Here is a 22,171-nt window from a genome sequence, read left to right on the forward strand (position 1 = left end):
AATATCAATGAAATCTAAATTTAAGGTTTCCTAAATTTATTGCTATCAAACTAACTAAAAATAAATCAATTTCTCGTATACAATCTATATTTTTGACTAACCATATATTAGATAAATAATTAAGTATTAGAAAACCTAAAATAAAAATAAACAACGAATTTCTTTTCATGTATACATATACTATCACACATATAAAATTATGTCAATTTCTCAATTAAAATCATCAATAGAATATTTAAAACACGAATACTTCTTTTATAGAACTACTTCATAGTAGAAAATAAAATGTTCTATTACAAAATAATAATATAAAATCTTAACGAACCAAATATAATAGAATCCAAAATATTTTAAATTAATGTGGAATATTTTATAGTAAAATATTTTATGAATAAAAAATATTTTAAATTAATGTGAAATATTTTGTCTTAGAAATAGCATTCAATACCTAACTATTTATTCGTAAGAAATAAAAATGTTTAAAACACATGTAAATAATCAAAGTAACATTACCAACTGAAACATTATTATGTAAAATAAAAAATTGTTTATAAATATGTATTTTTACACATTTTACATTATTGATTCTATTGGAAAGAAAATATAACAAGATAAATAAATAAATAAATATATATATATATATATATATATATATAATTGGATAATATTATTCTTGTTGAAAACACAATAAAATTATTGTAGATGTCTCTTATCAAATTGTGTGTTTGAAAATACATAATAAAAAATATTTAATATTGGTAAGTTTTTTGATATATATATATATATATATTATATTCAATTTTATATAATAAATTCAGATGATATGAAAATTAAAATAATTTTCCGCACATATGTGTGGATCAAAATCTAGTTTGTTGTTAATTTGAACTGTTTTTATTTAATTTTAAATAGCTAAAATTATCACGATGGTCACTAATTGTATTTTCATATATTCAATATTTGCGTACCAAAACTCATATAATCACCATAGAATCATATATATGTTTTGTTAAAAGGTTTTAAATTTTAGATTTTAAATTTATTTTATTATATTGATAGCTAAAAAGATTATATTAAAGGAAAATGTGGTAATAATTTTCAAAACTTGCCAACCTCAGTCATTTGACTCAACTATTAATTATACATAATTTTTAGCAAGAGTTGGGATACTTGTGGTTAAAAATGTACTTTCTGAAAATAAAATTTAAAATAATGTTTTGAACTCAGTTACAAAAAAAATAAAAAATAAGAAAATTAATGTTTTGAACAGTGGTTAGATCTAGCGGCGAGGAATTCGAAATAAAAATCCAACGATGGAAATATAATAAAACCAAAATTTGAGGTTTTTATATATAACTGTATATCCCCCTTATAGACATTCCCACTACTGTGTCACAAAAAAAAAAAGACATTCCCACTGCTCACTCTCTTGAGACTATTCCGCTAAAAGTAAAAAGAAGAGAGAGAAGGAGACTTGCTTTCAAGTCCAGTATTTATCTTATTTTAAGACTGGTCTTTCCGTGAGGTTATGAACGTGACAGTAGGATTAGTCGGACTGAGAAAAAATGGGGAGGAAGAAGTGGGTCGACGGCGACGGGATGAAGAAAGGAGAGTGGACGGCGGAGGAAGATCAAAACCTTGTCGCTTACATCAACGAGCATGGGGTCTCTGATTGGCGTTCTCTCCCAAAAAGAGCTGTATATATATAGATACACATACTTACACCATATCCACTTATATAATAAACCAATGTTTCATAACATCCTTTTGTTAAAGATGTTTCATAAACATATACAGAAGTCCATCTCTACTTTGTGTCTATGAATCCTCTATTTCCATTTTTGTTCAACTATATTTTTTTTGAAACAAGTGGTATATAAAGTCGAGATCACTCCTAGTTTATGCCTACGATATTAAATTATTATGTAGTTTGATTGTCTTTTTGGCATAGAAAACTCTATAGAGCTGGACCAAGTTTTCCTTCTTTTTTTTATAATCTTTTTGGCATATAAACACTCTAGCGCTGGGTCAGCTTTCTGTGATTGATTACAATTCCTCTTCATTCTAAATGAAATTAAAATTAATATATATATATATATATATATATATATGTAGAGAAACTAGTTTTAGAAATAGTTGCAGATAGTACTTTTTCCCTATTTGTTGTTGTCTTGTTGATAGTTCATAAAGTAGTATTATATATTTTAGGATATAAAATTTGGTATATATATCTTCTACATATTCTGAAGTGAATAGCAAAATCCATTTTCTTTTGGGGGTTTCAAACTCAATTATAAGAACTCCATGAAATCCTAGCGAATTCATCTTTGTAACTAACGTACAAGACTTAATTTCACCTCTATGGTGAATTTTTAAATTCACTTCTATTCTTAAAACCAATCAAAGTGCTATGTAGATAATTAAATAAAAAATATTAAATTAATTAGAAAATAATTAAAAAAAATAACATCAATTTTAGTGACGCTAACTAAACCCTAAATCTTAAATTCTAAACCAAAACCTATACCCTAAATCTAAATCTTATACCTTAAACTCAAACCATATATCTAAACCCCAAATTCTAAACTCTAAATCCAAATCCTATACCCTAAAACCATCCTATATTCTAATCCTATATCCTATACCCTAAACCTAAAACATATACTCTAAACCCAAATCTTATATCTTAAACCCAAATCGTAAACTCTAAATCCAAATTCTTAAGTTTAGGGTTTGGGTTTAAGGTCTACAATTTAGGTTTAAAGTATACGGTTTGAGTTTAGGGTATAAGATTTGAGTTTAGGGTATATGATATATGATAGATTTAGGGTAAAGGTTTTTGATTTAAGGTTTATGTTTTGGGTTTAAGGTTTAGAATTTAAATTTAGTGTATATGATTTGGATTTAAGGTATAAAATTTGGATTTAGGATATATATTTGAGTTTAGAATTTAAGATTTAATGTCTAGGATTTAGTTAAAGTCATTAAAATTGACGTTATTTTTAATTTTAACTATTATTTTAATAATTTAATATTTTTATTTAATTATCTACATAATTCTTTAATTGGTTTTACGGGGAGAATTGAATTTAAAAGTTCACCATAGGGGTGGACCCTAACTCTTGTCCAAACTTTAATTAGTACCTTTTCCATTGTTGAGGAAAATTAAGTTTAATTTTTCGCAACTTTTTTTTGTTTGCCACTACAAAAGGACACTTAAACTCCTTTTTGACTACTAAAACTGACATCTCTATAATTTATCATGAGAAAACAGGTTTGCAGAGATGTGGAAAGAGCTGCAGATTAAGGTGGCTTAATTACCTAAGGCCTGGGATTAAAAGAGGCAAATTCACTCGTCAGGAAGAAGAAGAGATCATCAAACTTCATGCTGTCCTCGGAAACAGGTTAGTTTCTTAATTAATAACTGCTTCTCTGTCTTATTTGCACAGAAAAAAAACTACTGCTCTGTCAAAAGTCAAAACCTACAATTTGGATTAACATGAAATGTTAAAGGACGTTAAACAAAATAATATTATAGACTTTGGACTACACAAACAAAGTTTTCGTTACATAATAATATTTAAATACTTATTTACCAGCGAAAGCTAATTATATTATTATTTCATTTAGTTTGCACCAGATCATTCGATCTCATGCTGTATGTTCAGCTATTACCTTTAAACAAAGTAATACTCCGTATTTCGTTGTCAAAAAAAAAAACAAAGTAGTATTTCATGTGACTTAAAATAACATCCATTCGCAAAATACATAATTAACACAATGAGTCCATTTACATGTGCACGATCATTTGTGGATTTCAAAACTGAATATATATATATATTATATATATAGAGAGAGAAAATGTGTATTTAAATACCAAACTATCTCAAATTCTCTAGAAAAAATACAAACTTTTTATTAGGCCAAATAAATCACAAAGTTTTAATTATTGAGCCATGCTAGATACACCTTTGGTCAACTTAATTTGTCGTTATATATATATATATATATGTATATGTATATCAGGAAAATTATAGAACTAAAAAAAACTACATGATAATAAGTTTTACAAAAAAAAAAAAACTACATGATAATAAAAGAGAAAAAATCATGCACTTAGTTACTGCCTACGTACGATCTAACCTTACTTTTTTTTTTGTCCTTTTGAGGTAACGTAAATCCAATCAAATCAAAACTTTATTTATTTAACATCCGTCGAAATATTTCTGTAAATTGTTATTAATGACGGTAATCAAATATACACGGGGCTTTATTATTTATAATTTTTTACACAATAATAATGAGGTTTCAACTAGATATTGGTATTGTGGTCACTTTGAATTGTAACAATATCCGAATTTTCTAATGACTTTGAGATTAGTTACTTGGTTTTGACCGGAATATCCAAATTATAAAAAGTAATTCTAAAATTTGTTGTTGCAACTGTTGAAAAACTGAAGGTGGGCAGCCATTGCGAAGGAGATGGATAATCGAACAGACAACGACATCAAGAACCATTGGAACTCTTGTCTCAAGAAAAGACTGCTGAGGAAAGGAATTGACCCGATGACCCACAAGCCCATCATCAATAACCTCACCGTCACGACCACTAACGAAGAATGTGGTAGCTCTTCAACGACTACGTCGTCTTCTACCTCCTCACCTTCTGGCTCGGCTTGTCTCCTGAACAAGCTAGCCGCAGGTATCTCATCTAGACAACATGTTCTCGGCAGGATTAAGGGCATATTGTTGGAGCCGAGAATCACAAGCAGTGATCAAGATGAAAAAGAAGAGTTAAAAAGGGATCACAAGATTGGTGGTGCTGAAGAAGATGATGATTTTCTGATATGGGAGGATGAAGAAGTTAGGCGTTTTATGGAGACTGACGATATGGAGTACGAGACGACGCCGTACATCTCTCTCTTTTACGAAGGTACTCACGTACTTGATGACCTCCTCTGACTGCGGTTTAGTACTAGTGTGTGTTGTTATGCATGATTTATTTTTGCAACAAAGAATTAATGTGGACCACTTTGACCAGGAGAATGATTGTAAATGCAAGTAGCATTATAAAATACAAAATGAATTTAGAAAAATAAGTCGAGTCCTACAAATATTGTTTCGTTTAGTACTACTTAACATGAGATTTTCATTGTCACAAGTCACACTAGTACCAGCCTATTCCTATTGTCCACTGCAACCATCAAATAATTACTTCGTTGTAATCCAAATAATCTCAATATATCAGTGTTTGAAAAAACATCTCATAATTTTGTTTTGATAAAGGAATTTCTCAAATATTTCATCGATAATGAATTCGATATAAAAATTATTAAAAAAACTTATTTTAATAGAGCAGATTTAGAATATCAGCGTCTCTTTTAGAACTTTTAAAAGATCGCCTAGAGAGAAAGACGCTCTCGCTTCTGACTAGAAAACAAAAGTTTTTGTTCGGTGGCCTGTGGTCTTTGCCGCCGGTTACCACCGTTGTTTCTCCCTGTTTTCTTTTCGGCTTCTTTGCTTTTATTTTCTCGGCATCAGTGGTTCTATGGCGCTGCATGTCCTTTTTTCTCTTCCAGTATCGCACCTTTCACTCGGGGGATGACTGGCCTTGGACTCTAGGGCCGTGCCGTTCTTCTTTGGCGGTGGTCGCGGGCTATTATGGGTTCCCTTGGAGCGCTCGAGCGGTTTGTTTGTTTCGATTCGTGGTTGGAGGCCTTCGGATGGGTGAGGTATCGAGTATTCTCGTTGACGCTCCCCAAAGCTTAGGCGAATGAGTGGAAGTCGCTGAAACCTTATTCCTCTAATATAGTCGTTGGAGGTGGGTTCGGTGGTTGTGGTCAAATCCCGGTAGTGTCCGGTGGTCAATTGATTTGGTTTGTTCTCGTGTTGACTCGTGGAATCGGTCAATACGGTGGTGGCTCGTGTCTCGGTGAATCCATTTGTCTGGTGACTACGGCGGAGCGACGTATATCGACCCCGGCGGCGTGGTCAAGCCGTTTGTGTGGAAGACGATTCCCGTCCTTGCCACGCGTCTCTCTCTTACGCCCTTTGCATAACACGTGGTATGGAGGGATCTGGTCGGTCACATGTTTTCTTTGGACTTGAATTTTGGTTGTTTGTAGTTTGGGTTTTTGGTAGGCCATTTCGTTTTTACTTTTGTGTTTTGTTTTGGTTTCTCAGTCTTTGAGCTTTCTGTAATATGTTTTATGGACTTAGTATCCTAATAATATTCTTAGATGGCAAAAAAAAAAAGTAAAACTGAAATCTGTTGTTTTTTCTGTCAACATCTGTTGTTTTTATCTAGCAAGTTGCAAATGATGGTTTTAAATAACTTATTTAAAAGCTTTTGGATTTATTATCCAAGTAATCATCATTACAAAGAGCCAATAAATCATTAAAAACTGTGATTGACAATGCCCAAAATACAAAGTCATACAGTTGTTGTTTTTTTTGCCAAAAGATTAAGTCATACAGTTGTTGAAGACAATCGTCAAGATTGTGTATACTAGAAAACAAAATAACTGACTTCCCTTGGTGTAAGGGAAAGCATTGAAGTTGAACAAAAAAGAGGAACATGATAGTATTTGTCTCCGCTCTGGCAGGTCAGACCGTCAGAGCATCGACCATAATTCCAAATGATATTACATGGGCTCTTAAATGACCTACAATTGTCAATGAGTGGTTTAAAACAAGGGCGTTTTTGCTTTATAACCAAAAAAAAAAGTTAGATATTGGGAGATAGAGTAAAGAGAGATATGAAGAGAAAGTAGGAGAGATGGTGGATTTCTGGTTAGTGAGCAAATTAAAGTTTTATTTTAGTTATTAGACCTAATTTCCCTTAAAACAATGAGATCACTTGGTCATGGAGATTCTCATCATGTGTCAGAGCATCTCCAACCCTACTTCATTTTTTACTCCAAACATCATTTTAGAGTAAAATCCTCTCCCAACCCTACTCCATTTCCAACTTCAAAATGGAGTAATGGTTAGGGTTACTCCATTTATGGAGTAATCTTACACATTACTCCATTTTAGAGTTGAACTTTTTTTATTTATGAAATGGTCCTTTGAATCTTTAATTTTTTTATTTCTTACTTAAATAATATTTTAAAATGATACAACAACATGAAAATAAGTTATTTCATTATTTAATAATTTTACATAAAATGCATAACATAATTAAATAACAAAAATAATATAAAACAAAAATAAAATAAAATAAGTGATTTAAATGTCCGATTTCAAAAAAAAAATACTCGATTTAGGAATATCAAAGATAAATAAACTCATTTTTTCATTACGAAATACATTAATTGATCATTTGTGGAAAAATATTCTAATTCTTATTATTGAACCAACTTATACATTATGTTTTATTCTATTTTTATGATTTTTTGTACCTTTTAATAATAAATGTTTAATTTAAATAAATTATATTTTAAAGTATTTTTGCAAACATAAAATAGTTGGGGTTAATTAGTAAAATTTTAACAATTATTAACTATTTTGGAGTAAAAAATAGAGTAATACATTGGAGTAAAACATCACTCCATTTTGGAGTTGCATCATTTTGGAGTAAAATTTGGAGTAATACATTGGAGATGCTCTCATACGTGTGCTTAGCTTTATCTTTCTTTTTAGTGTTTAGCGTTTCCTCTTAGAGCCCACCACCTTGGCCTGTTTTTAATCAATTTAAATCCAAAAAGATTTGGAAAGTTACTCATGAATTTATTTGAGAAAAAATGTCCTAGAATAGATAATTAGCTTAATATACACAAATAAGTTATATATTTGTAATTATGAAAAGTCATATTAAAAATAGAAAAAGTAAATATAAAATTATTAAGATTATCTTTATTGTTGAACTAAATTATTCTAAATAGATAAAATAGGTTTAGGGGCTAAACTTAGCTTACGATAGTCTATTATATTTTTTTAATATTTTATAAGAAAGATATAGTCGGTGTATATTTATAATAATAAGTGAGATTTTTCTTTTTTTTTCATGCGTCCACGTCATAATGGAAGGTTGGCTTTTTAAGCCACATGGCTACCTGTTTTTTATCTTTCGTTTGTTTTCTGTATATTTTGGCTTATATCATTTATTCGAGTGGGCTTATCGAAATTGTAATAGGAGCCCAAAACTCGAGCTATGACGACACTGTCTTCTGCGAGTTCCACCAAAGTCGGGCGCACTCGACCGTGAACTGCAAGGTTCTCGGTGGGATGCTAGCCGCAAAATTACTTACAGGAAAAAACTCCGAGTAACCGGCATCAAAGATTAAATCCGCGATTTCGATCGCCCTACGAAGACTGATAAAAATCCGCCACTAGAGAAAACTATCAACAAAAATCAGTCGGGCGAGAAGCGCGGAAAAAGGCACGATGAAAAGGGGAACGACAATAATCGTCGCAGAGTAAACATATCATTGTAGGATCACAGCACTGCCACGACACTGTCTTGTCCATCAAGGCTTACCAACAAAAAGCCGAATCAAGCGCGAACTAGCCAAGCTGGTCTCCATCCTGTGACCTCCCCAGAAACGCGATCACAATCAACAAAAAAGAAACGGCGGAATCGATAATCATCATTGGATCCACTCGTCATTGACCTCGTGATCGGAGACCTCGAAGTCTCTAGGATCCTTGTAGACACGGGAAGTAGTCAACATCATCTTCCGCAACACCCTGAAAAGGATGAATATGGATCTATCCTAAGTCACACCAACGCCAAATTTATTAACTGGTTTCTCGACCAGCCAGCCATCTATAACGTCATCATGGGAACACCTTGGATAAAAGCCATGAGGGGTTCATAGAATAGATTAGAAAACAATGGTGTTCAAGATATCTCTCAATGATAACTCTTTCTTTCACCAAAAACAAATAAACTATGTCTAAAGACTTTTAAAAAAACTCTTGTAAAAACCGTGTATGTGCCAAACCACATAGGCAAGACATAAATACTATAGAATTAGGTTAAAACTCGTCATGGGCAGTTTGATAAATAGATGGTGTCTTGGGCTTCAAGTCGGCTGTGACCAAATTTGGGCTTTTGCGATTAAGTATCAATCGATGACACAAGATGTGTATCGATCGATGCGCGCCTCTCCTTGTCGACCTCGGGTGGTCGATACGGTCTTCTCGGGTGTAATCTCTAAAGTGCTCCAAAATGCTCCAAAATCATCACATTTCTTCCATTCGTTCATGAACCTATAAATATGCTATATAGACTCCAAAATAGATAAAATATATCCTAAAACACTAATATACCATGACTAAAAGTGGGTCAAATTAATGGTATATCACACTGGATGGGAGATGGAGCAGTAGGAGTAAAAGAGGCGGAAAACGGTGGAGTTTGGTGATTTTCACACAGAACAGTCTAATGACTGTTCCCGATCAAGCGGAGCAACCGAGTGCCTATTCCAGCGGCATAAATTATTAAGGATTTTACAAGACATCTCGAGATTTGTCATAATTATCCCTTTTTCTCTCTTGGCCGCCATAAACCTTTAGATATATTCTTCTTCATATTTTTATTATCATTCTATGTTATTTTACACAGAGAAACAGACTCTAGAACTTTATACTTTTGGATTTGCTACTTTGTAGAGGGAGAAGGCTTCATCTCTCTCCATAGAGAAGATTATCCTGAACCCTCTCTTTGTTTCTGTTATTTTTATGCAGTAGTATTCAGTATCCATGTCTTTGATCTCTTGTGTCATGGCTGAGTAATCCGCTTTCTTGTCTCCGTTCATATTATGCTTACTGTCTGCATTAAACTAGGTATTTACTGTTTGAAACTAGGTTTAATCTAATCATCAACAGTACTTAGGTTGCTAGAAACAACATGAATGGACAGCTTGTCCCTAGCCAGTGAAATTAGATGTTAGAGCAATTTGTGAACTGATCGAATCTACTCTTAATGTTCATCATCAGCTCTCAGACCAAGCGATAGCTTAGGCTTTGAGGCTGATCGATGAAAGGTGAAATACCACGACAGTTGGTTGATCTAGCATTGTGTTCCGAGTTCTAAACTCGTTTATAATAAAACGTTGAATAGATGTTTGGCTCATGATTGTTTGACACCCAATCCTTCACCCTAGGCTAGCTCTTTAATCATCTGAAACTTTAATTCAATCTGTTACTTATTTATTTACGTCACCTCAAAACTCAAAACCCCCTATATTGTCTTAGCTTAATTTTGATCTTATAAAGATAAAGTGTAAACTGATCCTCTGGAATTAAATCTCAAAAACTACATTTACACTGTTAGGTTGCAGTAGCAAAAATACAGTTTCGGTGTATCAATTACAATAACTAAATAGCTAACAAAACCTTCATAAAACTAATATATACTGTTTATAATAGGATATTTTTAATATATTACTTCATTTTTATTACCAAAAGAGAATTCAATCTGCTATAAATATCAAAACTATTAGTATAATTGGCTTTTTATCTAAAATGAGAAAACATAATTTCGATTGACAGAATTCCTACATCCACAACTATTTTGATTATTGTTTTCTTAAATTTTGATTGCTGATAGTCTCTATCAACATCTTAAAGACTAAAATGTAAATCTACAACTGTAAAAGAATTAAAAAGGGAGAATTCCGTAAAAATATCTTAAGTAAATTTTGTTAAGTTTTCAACACTCGAATTATTTTAAACCAAGATTAATACTTCGGCTAACAATTTTTTTCATTTAATATACTAACTTTGAAACAAACTAAATTGTGGATAACCTTAAACTTTTTATTTTAAGTTAATATTAACTTTAGTTTATCTTCTGAAACGTAAAACTAATTCATTATTTTCAAATCAAATTAAGTTTTTCTAAATTACTAAAATTCATCAAAATTTAGTTGATTTTATTGCTAAAATTTAAAATCAAATTAGAAATGATTTATTATTTGGTTTAATTTTTAAAAAAAATTATAAATTTCATTTGAAACTTACTGATGTTTTTATTAAAGTAGACATAGTTTGAATATTAAAATTAAATGAGAACAATATAAAATTTAAAGGATATATATGAAAAAATAATTATTTGAAGTATTAAACTAATATCAAAAGATTTAAATATTAAGAAAATTAATGAAACTTAGTTGAAATATTTTATAGAATTCTCCCTTAAAATATTTTTATGTAAATTATATACCACAAGATAATTGAATAAGTTATTTTTGTCTCTGAGAACAAAACTGAACTCAAAACTCTTTTTTGAGCAACAAAAGATTATAAAACCTAATGATCCAAATACACGAAGGTTACTAAGAAAATCAAAATATTACTTTTTAATTTATAACTTTGAAACATAATTTTTTATTTATATTATATATTTGCTTATTTAATTTGATCAAATCAGTTGCACGTAGTGCGGTTCAAAAATCTAGTTATGATAAAAGAGGAAAATATCTATGTACATTGCTGATCTTTATTTATCTAAACTATCAAAAAGGAGTACAAATAAAAATTAGCCCTAAATTTTTCTAAATAATTACGTACCTATGCCAGTAGAATTAAATTCTGTCGTTTGGTAATTCCTACCCATTACTTCGCTAGACCATAATTTTGCTAAACCATTCCGTTCGCTAGACCATCTATTGACCAGTGTAACCCTTATATTATTTGAAATCAAACCGAGTAAACCGCTATATATAATATTATTATCCCCTATATATTATTTTAGGAGTACTAAAAAAATAAATAACCTTCACTTCATGTGTGATTTACATGAGTGTCATTTCTTACGTGGTAGTCTCACAAGCACTCTCACATCTTTTTTTAAAATACCCTTAGTTTACTAGAATTATTACAACATGTACCATTGATCATTACCATATAAATGTGTACGATTTATGTTTGCGCATTATTAGTTTCTATGATCTATAACACAGAATATATCAAATGTAAAGGTTTTCATAAAAGACTACAATTTCATTCATCTGTCGAACATAATAATAATAAATTATATAGAACTAATATGCTACTGCTTACGAAGTAGACAATATATTTCATAGTAACATAAGATTATATATTTTTTCCTAAAAAACTAATAAATGGTTGTTCGATTTTATAACATTAGGAGATTTGATAGTTGTCTGTTATATTGGATTGCACGTATGAAAAATAGTCAAGGTGTCGATATGGTTGACATTTCGTAGATTAATATTCAAGAATAAAAGCTGCCACACCTTAATTTCATATCCTGAATGCACTTTGTTCCTGATACCCAATAATAAAAGCTTCCTCGCCACTATAATACTCGTCCACACATAAGATGTATTATTAATGGAGCCTATTCGCAAAAGCGAGTTTAAATAATAGTATTTGCCTCGTAAAACTCTTGCCACTAATGAGTCTGGAAACTGAACAAGACGCCAAATTTGTTTTGCTAAGAGTACCAAGTTAAAGTCATGAATCATGCAAAATCCAATTCCTCCTTCGTCTTTAGGTGCACACATCTTGTACCATCTGGCCCAGTGTATTCCTCGCTTTGGTGGATTAGAACTCCACCAAAATTGTGCTATGGCACTTACGAGATTCTCACATATATCTACGGGAAGCAAAAAGCTGGACATGACATATGTTGGGAGTGCTAGTAGGATATATTTGATTAAAACTTATTTCCCTCCTTTCGAAAGCAGTCTGTCCATCCACCCATTCACTCTGTGTAGTAGCTTATCCTTTAAGAAAGCAAATAGCTTACAATTGGATCCACTAATATCCTCCGGAATTCCTAAGTATGACTCTATTCCTCATTTATTTTGGATACCAAGGGTATCTTTGATCTGCTGTCGCTCACTCGCCGGGATCCTCTTACCAAAGAGTAAGGAGGATTTATCGAAATTAATACACTGACCTGATGCTCTTCCATATCTCCTGACTACTTTCACAACTTCTTCACATTCACAGGGCTCCGCCTTACAAAAGAAAAGGCTATCATCACAAAAAAAGTAGGTGGGATATCAGGGGGCTAGCGCGTGCGATTCGCATCTCCGTTATCTTTCCCTGACTTTCCGCGTGATTAAGAAGGCTAACGAACGCTTCCGTGCATAGAATAAATATGAAAGGAGACAAAAGATCTCCTTGCCTTAGGCCTCTTTCTGGAACTATATTTCCCCTTGGATCTGCATTTATCAAAACTTTGTATCTAACCGAGGTGATACATCTCATAATCCAGTCAATTTATATCTCTGAAAAACCCATCTTCCGCATAACTGCCTCAATAAATGACAATTCCATCCTATCATATGCTTTTCTCATATCCGTTTTGATGTCCATTCTCTTAACTCTTCCAGCAGGTTTAGTCCACAAAGCATGGGACATCTCCTGGGCTATCATGATATTATCTGTGATTTGTCTTTCTGCTACAAAGGCTGACTGTGTTTCAGATATCTGTTGTGAGAGCCTTCTTTAATCTCTGGCATAAGACCATCGATATAATTTTGTAGCTAACATTGCAAAGGCTGATAGGTCTAAACTTTGTCATCTCATTCGGCTTGGTCGTCTTAAAAATTAGACAAATATTTGTATCGTTTAACCCCTTCACCATTGTGCCTTCAAAAAAAATTGATTAACCATACGGATCAAATCATCTGTCACAATGTCCCAATACTTCCGGTAGAAAAGATTTTTAGTAGAAAAGAACTGTCATAGAATATCCTATTTAACCTACTCATTCCGAACCAAACTATATATACACCATTTCTACGGCTGAAAACCATATCACTTACGCTCAAAAAAGAAAAGATGTCTAAGATTACAACTTCTACTCCTCTCAACAAACTCAGACCTTTCAAAAACTCATGGTGAGTTCAAGTTAAATGCTTGCATTCATAGAAGCAAAACACATCTTCTCGAGGTGAAACCTTCGAAATGGTTTTAGCCGATCAATTGGTATGTTTTCTTTGTAAACATTATCTAAACTTCAATTAACTACTTTCGTCAACCACTGTTATCTTACAAATTTTTTTACGAACTGGATCTACTGCTGAAATCCAAACATAGCGCCAAGTAAACACTGACCTTTGTTGTTTCTGATGTAAGGGGAAAGTTCTTCAGTTTTAGTCAAGAGTTGTATTATAATTTATAACCATATACACTTTCATGAAAGCTAATGAAATATAATATATTAGTAGCTGGACAAACACACAAAAATTTAGCAGTCTAAAATTAGTACAAGAACCAATTAGCAAATCTCATCATGAACTTTACAGGAACCAATAATCAAAGAAAAGACTGAAATCATGCGTTAATATACAAAGTCGTGGTCTTTACTTATAAATCAATACATACAAGCAGTTAAAATACAAGATTATAAGATGAACGAAAATGGAAGAAGTTTTAGTTAATACCTGTTAATTATTTAGCTTTTTCTTCAGAAACTGATACCGGGATAATTCATTCTCCAACACAAATCCTCTGAGTTACTGAAACAATGTGAAGTCTAATGAATCTTTCCTCGACTTCGAACGTTTCTATCCTACAGAGCACACGAGCAAGTGTTGACCCGGTGTTCACCGCACCACTCCGTTAACGAGGAGTGACCGCTATACTTCACCGGAGCTGGGATCGAACCAGCAGATGACTATACCGCAACGGATGAGCTCACAAGCCGAGCCACCGTCTTTACAACTCGATCACCTCGCTCTCTCTCTCGTATCTTTCTGATGACTGATCTAACAACCTAATCAGCTCAGAACAGATTCCTAACTGACGATCAGCTGAACCTTTATACTCAGGTAGCTAACCGTCACACGTGCACAAACCACACGTGTGAATACTAATGAGAGAGAGAACCTGGTTCTAATCAATTACAAGCTTAACCATTCTAAACCGAATACAATTAAGACTCAACTAATTGAACCTAACCGAGAACAGAGACTTGACTATAACCAACAAATCTCCTCCTTAGGCAAGTTTTCCTATCATCATTCCCTCAGATAATAGCAATGCTCATAAACTTGAACAAACGTAATGACATAATCATATACCTGATTCTTACAAGCCTTCAACCAGCTTCACTCAGAGTTCTTGACCAAACTCCTCCTGGAAGTCAGACTGAGCTCCTCCTTCTCCTCGAATCCTTGACCAGACCCGAGACGCCTTCATGCTTCAGTCTCTTGTAACACGAAGCATCTTCAATGCTTCCTGCATCTTGTATACTGGCAACACCTTGGTAAAAATATCTGCAGGATTGTTTGCAGTAGCATTCTTCAATACATGCACCTCTCTCACCTTAATCAAATCTCTGATGAAATGATACTTGGTTGCCATGTGCTTAGTGCGTTCATGGTACACTGCATTCTTCGACAATGCAATAGCACTCTGACTGTCACAGTAGACCTCCACCGTATCTTGAGGAAATCCAAGTTCTTCTGCAAATCTCTTCAGCTAAACTGCCTCCTTTACTGCCTCTGAAAGAGCAATATACTCTGCTTTTGTAGTTGAGAGTGCAACGACCTTCTGTAACGATGACCTCCAACTAACCGGGTTTCCACCTGCAGTAAATACCATTCCTGTAGTAGACTTCGCGTGATCCAAATCTCCACCGTAGTCTGAATCGCAGTACCCTGTGACCACAAAGTCACCCTTCTTCTTGTAGTTCAAGCACACATCCACCGATCCTTTAATATACCTCAGAGCCCATTTCACTGCCTGCCAATGATCTTTAATTGGCCTTGACATGAAACGACTTATGACCCCAACAACATGAGCCAAATCAGGTCGTGTACCCACCATAGAGTACATGATACTTCCCACAGCATTCTGATATGGGATCTTCCTCATACACTCCTCCTGATCTCGTAACTCCACATCAGTGGCAGTCTTGAGAACGAAATGAGCTCCCAATGGAGTAGCAACCGCTTTACACTGATCCATGTTGAACTTATCCAACACTCTCCACAAGTATCCTTCTTGAGAAACATTCAACTTCCTGTTAGCTCGATCTCGTGTTATCTCCATGCCTAAGATTTTCTTGGCATCTCCCAAATCCTTCATGTCAAACTCATCACTTAAAACTTTCTTGAGCTTCTGCACTTCCACCTTGTTGACTGATGCGATTAATATGTCGTCCACGTGAGCAGCATGTAGACATAATCACCTTGCTTGTTCATTTGAAAGTACACGCATGAATCGTACTCACTCCTTGTGTAGCCCTTAGATCTCACAAAGTCATCGAACCGCTTGTTCCACTGTCTCGGGCTTTTCTTCAAACCATACAGAGATCTCTTGAGTTTTCACACTCTATCTGGATATCTCTTATCCACGAAACCTTCTGGTTGCTCCATCACAATAAACTCATCCAAATTTCCGTGCAAGAACGCCGTCTTCACATCCATTTGCTGCAGCTCCATGTCGAAATGTGCAACTGCAGACAATATATACCGTATTGATACATGTTTCACCACCGGGGCAAAGATCTCTTGATAATCGATCCCCTCCTTCTGAGAGTAGCCCTTAGCCACAAGCCTACCCTTGTATCTAGGTGGTTCCACTCCAGCAATTCCAGCTTTTCTCTTAAAGAGCCATCTGCACCCAATCGTCTTCTGCCCTTTTGGTCTCTCTATCAGCTCCCACGTCTCGTTTGCCTCTACAGAAGTCATCTCATCTTGCGCTGCTTCCAACCATTTGTCACTATCTGCATCCATCATAGCTTCTTTCCACGAGTTCGGTTCCGATAGTGTATCTTCAGTCATAAGACACACTATACCCGCAAACTGATCTTCTCCATCAGTGATATCGCACTCGTAATCCATCAACCTTGGAGGTGGTCGTGAAATCCTTCTTCCTCTATCTCTGGCAAGTTGATAATCTGCCACTTCCTGCTCTACTACTTCTTCACTATCCTCCTTGACGTTATCTTCCTCAGGAGTTGTAGCCTCCTGTTCTGTCTTGGACTCCAACGCTTTGAGATCGACCACCGTTGATACTGTCTGCACTCGGCTTACTTCTGATGTGTCTTTCTTCACAACTTTGTATAAAAGCTCCTCATGAAATACCACGCTTCTGCTTATCACAACCTTCCTTTCATCCAAGAGCCACACCTTGAATCCTTTGACTCCCTCTGGATAGCCAGTGAATACACCTTTTTAGCTCTTGGGAGGAGCTTTCCCTCTGTTGAATGCACATATGCTAAGCATCCAAATCTCTTTAGATTGCTTAGGTCAGGAGCATGAGACGACCACAGCTCTTCTGGTATCTCAAACTCTAATGCAGCTGAAGGTGATCAGTTTATCAGGTACACTGCAGTAGCTGCAGCTTCGGCCCAAAACTTCAGCTCCATTCCGCTTTCACTCAGCATGCTCCGAACTTTATTCATTATAGTTCGGTTAAGCCTCTCAGCAACACCGTTTTGCTGCGGTGTGTATGTGCAGGTTCTATGCCTCACTATCCCGTTTTCTTTACAGAAACCATCAAACAACTTGTTGCAGAATTCTAACCCGTTGTCTGTCCTTAACACCTTAACCTTCCTCTCACTTTGTGTCTCAACCATCTTTTTCCAAACTACAAAGCTCTGGAAGGCTTCATCTTTAAACTTGAGAAAATACAACCACACTTTTCTCGTGTAGTCATCTGTGAACGAGATGAAGTAGTGGCTTCGACTGAGGCTGTGGGGTACGTTAGGAGACCCCCAAAGATCCGAATGCACGTAGTCCAGCTTATCCTTAGTAACATGCTTTGCTCGACTGAAACTTACTTTGTGAGTCTTGCCAATCACACACGCTTCACAAAACTTCAAGCTTTCAACTCTGCTCTTGCCAAACAACCCTTTCTTGTTGAGTACATCCATTCCTTTCTGACCCAGATGGCCAAGCCTGCTGTGCCATAGCTGAGTATCTTCAAGCACATTATCTGGTGTTGAGGCTGAGCTGGATTCCCCTGAGGTTGACAATGTTCTAGCTTTTGCCTGGAGGATGTACAACGACTGCCTTCTTTGACCCTTCATGAAAACGGTGCAACCCTTAATAACTTTAAGGACACCATTAGCTGCTTTGAACTCACACCCTTTTTCTTCAAGAGTTCCCATGGAGATCAGATTCCTGGAGATTCCTTGCATGTATCTGACCTCTGTCAGAAGAAACGTAGTTCCATCTGCATTCTGAAACCGAACTGCTCCTATGCCTTTGACCTCAACCACTGTGTCGCTTGCCATCCTCACTCTTCCCTATTGAACTGCTTGCAAGTCAATGAACACATCACACCTTGGTGTCATGTGGAAAGAGCACCCTGTGTCCATCACCCATTCCTCGTAGTCTGTTGTCACTGAGTTTGCTTCATCAACGATTAATCCCACAAGATCCTTAGCATCATCCTTTGCCAGTGAAGCTTCTCCCCTGTCTTGATCGTGCTTGGTGTCTTTGTTTCGTTCTAACCATTTGTGACACTGACGCTTGAAGTGACCTTCTTTTCCGCAGGACCAACACAGACGCTTCCCTTCCTTGCTCTTAGATCTTGACCTGTACTTGCCGTTCTTACCTGCAAAAGCATTTCTACCTCTACTATCCGATCTACTATCTGACATACCTCTACTATAGTTTCCTTCCCCATTCAACTTAGCGGTAGATGAGTCCTTATACTCCAGTTCTTTAGACCTAGCAGCACTAGCAATCTCATCTACTCTAATAGCCTCTCTACTATATTTCAAAGTTTCTTTAAGAGAGTCATACCTGCTTGGCAGAGCGTTGAGTAGCAGAATCGCTTGCACTTCCTCGGGGATCTCTATGTTGAGGTTGTTCAGGTCTGTGACTAACTTCAAGAAGTCGTTAACGTTCTGGTCAATTGTCTTCGAGTCTTGCTGTCATGTCCCAAGTTCTAGGTAAAGCCATCCGGATGGACCATGGTGCGAGGACAAGCACCAGCCAGGTCATGAGACCTAAAGGCAAGCGTATCATGGTCCATAAGTGGGGTTAAGTGCATCAGGAAACTGAGACTTAACCAGAATGAAGGAAAGGTAAGCTCAAAGGAGCTGGACAAGTGTTATGGTAGCTGGCCGTTGAGTTTTGGTAGCTCGGGCAGCTAGGAAAGGAGTGAGGCAAGCTCACAGTAGCTCAGGCAAGTCTAGGACAGCTCCAGTAGCTAACAGGTCAGCTCACTCAGCTGGGGAAGCTAGTGACCAGCTCACCTCAGCTGGACGGAGTGATTAACTCTTGGGCGGTTGGACCGGACCATGAGTGGTTATGGGTCCGGCTCGGTGGTGATGTGGTCAGGTGAGACCATGGAGCTTGGCAAGTGAGCTAAGTACCTGGTGGAGTATTGGCAGCTGGATATCGATCAAGGGGAGCGGTTGGAGGCAGTTGGGAAGCGGTTTGGCCGAAGAGATGCAAATGGAACCGTTTGTGCCTTTTCGCCCAAAACCGTGCAACCGCTCATCCCAACCGCCTGTCGATGACCTTTCCTATAAATAGGAGTCATTGTTCATCGATTCCAACCACGAAAAATACTAGGCAAACCTCTGCCAAAATTCTACCAGAAAGAAAGAGAGAAGAGACCGGCGGTAAGGAGTTATCCGAGTGGTGGTCCGGTGAGATTTAAACGGTGGAAAAGGTTCAGGCAAGGCCATGGCAGGCGGGCAAAGTGATAAGGACAAGAGGAAGGAAACAGAGAAGGATGGAGGCGCAGAGGAACGCACGCCTAAGGTACTGATGCACTCCGGATGGTGGCCGCCCAAGACCATGGGTTTATATGGTCTGGCCGGTTGAACCATGATGTGTTGGTTGCATCCGTTTCTTCTTTTCTCTTTGTCAATCTCTTCCCTACTATATTCTGATGTGGTCTGAGGGTTTAAACCCGCGGACAAACCCCCAAGGCTTGGATTGGTCAGTGTAATCTCTCTATGGCCTTGGTTGGGGAGGTATGGTCCGATCTCATAGTTCCCAAGGGAATTATTGAGGTTTGGCGATTGTAATCTCTTAGTTGGGATTTTTAATGAATTATCAAAGTGTTAGATTCAATTTATATCATGGATTTAGGGATGGTTCAGTTTGGCCGGTTGGCGGTTCATGGTCAAGGTCGATATGACTGAGGCCGGTTCTGAGGAATCCAATTGGACCATTCTCTTAGTTTGGAATTATCATGAATTATCATGTATAGTTTAGAGTTTTTGGCCGAGTATTTAGTGTGATCAGAAATGGGATTTAGATGTGATCTAGGGTCCGGAACCATGTACTGATTAGATTGATGCTAGGATATCGGATCATATTTGTATTCATGTGTTGTGGTTTGGTTTCAGGAACAAGCAGTGATCGTGGTAAAGCAAAGGAGTCTTGAAGACTTGGCCGTGGATGGATGTGTGATGTGTGTCTAGTTTAGATGAACTTATGATAGCCTATTGTGCAACTTGTGTGGATTGAATGATTTGTATGGATCACATTGACTTATATATATGAATGATATTTCTTTTATGCTTCCGCTTTGTACTTGTGAAATATAAACCTCAAATGAATTGAAAATGACTTAGAAACTATTGGACTTAAACCGGCTGAATTACACTTAGACATTTAGGTAAGTACTTGGACTGGTTGGATCATGGGATCCAGGTTCGGGTCTTACAAGTTGGTATCAGAGCATGCTTGATTCTAGGCTGTTGGGTTAGGGGCAGGTCATCACACATCCGGCTGAGTCTCTTGACATGTTTGGTTTATGTTTTTATTTGCTTATTTGATGTTGTTTGAGGTTTAGAAAGTTTCTGTCAAGACTAACATTTGGTTTGTGTTTGGTTTTGATGTGTCCTAAGGGAACAAGGAAGCGGTCTCGGAAAGCTAAGGATGGGGCTGGGGTGTCTGGTGCTGGAGATGCATCAGTACCTAACCCAAATGTAGAGTTGACGGTTCCACCCATGGGTCGGACCGGAGACACTGTCCTGACTGAAATCCAAGTTAACCAGACTGAGGTTCAGCTGGATGGTGCGGATGGGCAGCTGAATGAGACCGTGAGGCAGCTCGAGGGAGCTGGAAGTCAGCTAGGTGCAGCTGCTGGGCAGCACCAGGATGATCCGGATGGAGAGGCTGAGTCTTCAGAGATTGGTCACCGGGTTGATCCAAACATCAGGACTGATGGGAGGACTGGTCCGGGTGATCAGGCGGCTGAGCCTTCCATGCAGGAGATATTGGCTGCCATTAGGCTAATGGGTAGTCAGATGGTAGCCATGACTCAGGTGCTCACCCCAGTGGTAAACTCATCCGTTGGACAAGCCACACAAGCTCAAGTGGGAGCTGGTGGAAGTGGTGGAGCTGGTGGACGAGTGTTACCAGTAGCTGAAGTGATTGAGCTGGATCCACCATCTGGATCAGCTAAGAAGGTGGACTACCTGAAGGTTCTGGAGCATGTATCACGCCTAGGGACAAAGCACTTTGCTGGAAGTGTTGATCCCATGGAGGCTGATGAGTGGAGAGACCGGTTGGTTAGAAACTTCAAATCAACCCGGTGCCCTGAGGAGTACCAAAGGGACATTGCAGTGCACTTCCTGGAGGGTGATGCACACAACTGGTGGATAGCTTTGGACAAACGTACCAATGGTTCCATTGAGCGCTTTGCTGACTTTGAAGTGGAGTTCAACCACAAGTACTTTCCAGCTGAGGCATGGGACCGTTTGGAGGCTAAGTTCTTGGACTTGGTTCAAGGGCGTAGGTCAGTCAGAGAGTATGAAGAAGAGTTCAACAGGCTCAGGCGCTTTGTGGGAAGGGAGTTGGAGGATGAGGCAGTACAGGTCCGAAGGTTCATCCGCGGCCTTAGGCCTGAACTCAAGACCTACTGCTCAGTCCGGACCTTCTCCAATGTGACTGAACTGGTTGAGAGGATGGCTATGCTGGAGACTAACCTTGCTGAGGAAGCTAAGCACAAAGTGAAGAGTGTGGTGGTGGCTCCTGGGCAAAGTGGTGACCGGAAGAGAAAGAGGGACCAGGCTGAGGAGGGTAAAACCTCAAGTGGTAAGCCTGTGTGCCCTAAGTGCAGTAGAAACCATTATGGTGAGTGCTGGAGAGCCATGGGCGCTTGCACTCGTTGTGGTAAGATGGGACACTTTGCTCGAGAGTGCCCAAATGTGGGAGGTGACCGGACTTGCCATACTTGTGGCCTTAAGGGTCATCTCAAGAAGGACTGTCCAAAGCAAGCTGATGGACAGAACAAGAACAGGAGTGGGGGTAGCAGGCCG

The 22,171-nt window shown here is 36.9% G+C and overlaps 1 protein-coding gene across 3 annotated transcripts; it reads left to right on the top strand.

Moving 5' to 3' along the window:
- The first annotated feature begins 1,399 nt into the window (after positions 1-1,399).
- On the top strand, positions 1,400-20,426 carry LOC108811746 (transcription factor MYB8). 3 transcript variants are annotated; one of them, XM_056988540.1, is made up of 4 exons: positions 1,400-1,697; positions 3,274-3,404; positions 4,461-4,933; positions 20,252-20,426. In XM_056988540.1, the coding sequence occupies exons 1-4, from the start codon at positions 1,566-1,568 to the stop codon at positions 20,287-20,289; spliced, it is 774 nt and encodes a 257-aa protein (XP_056844520.1). In that variant the 5' UTR covers positions 1,400-1,565; the 3' UTR covers positions 20,290-20,426. The 3 variants fall into 3 exon arrangements, with proteins under 3 accessions (XP_056844520.1, XP_056844522.1, XP_056844521.1); XM_056988542.1 differs by lacking the exon at positions 20,252-20,426 and adding an exon at positions 5,580-6,138; XM_056988541.1 differs by lacking the exon at positions 20,252-20,426 and having other exon boundaries at positions 4,461-5,049.
- Positions 20,427-22,171: the final 1,745 nt, after the last annotated feature.

This window comes from Raphanus sativus, chromosome 6, assembly GCF_000801105.2.
Source record: "Raphanus sativus cultivar WK10039 chromosome 6, ASM80110v3, whole genome shotgun sequence".
In the NCBI taxonomy this organism is placed as follows: Eukaryota; Viridiplantae; Streptophyta; class Magnoliopsida; order Brassicales; family Brassicaceae; genus Raphanus; species Raphanus sativus.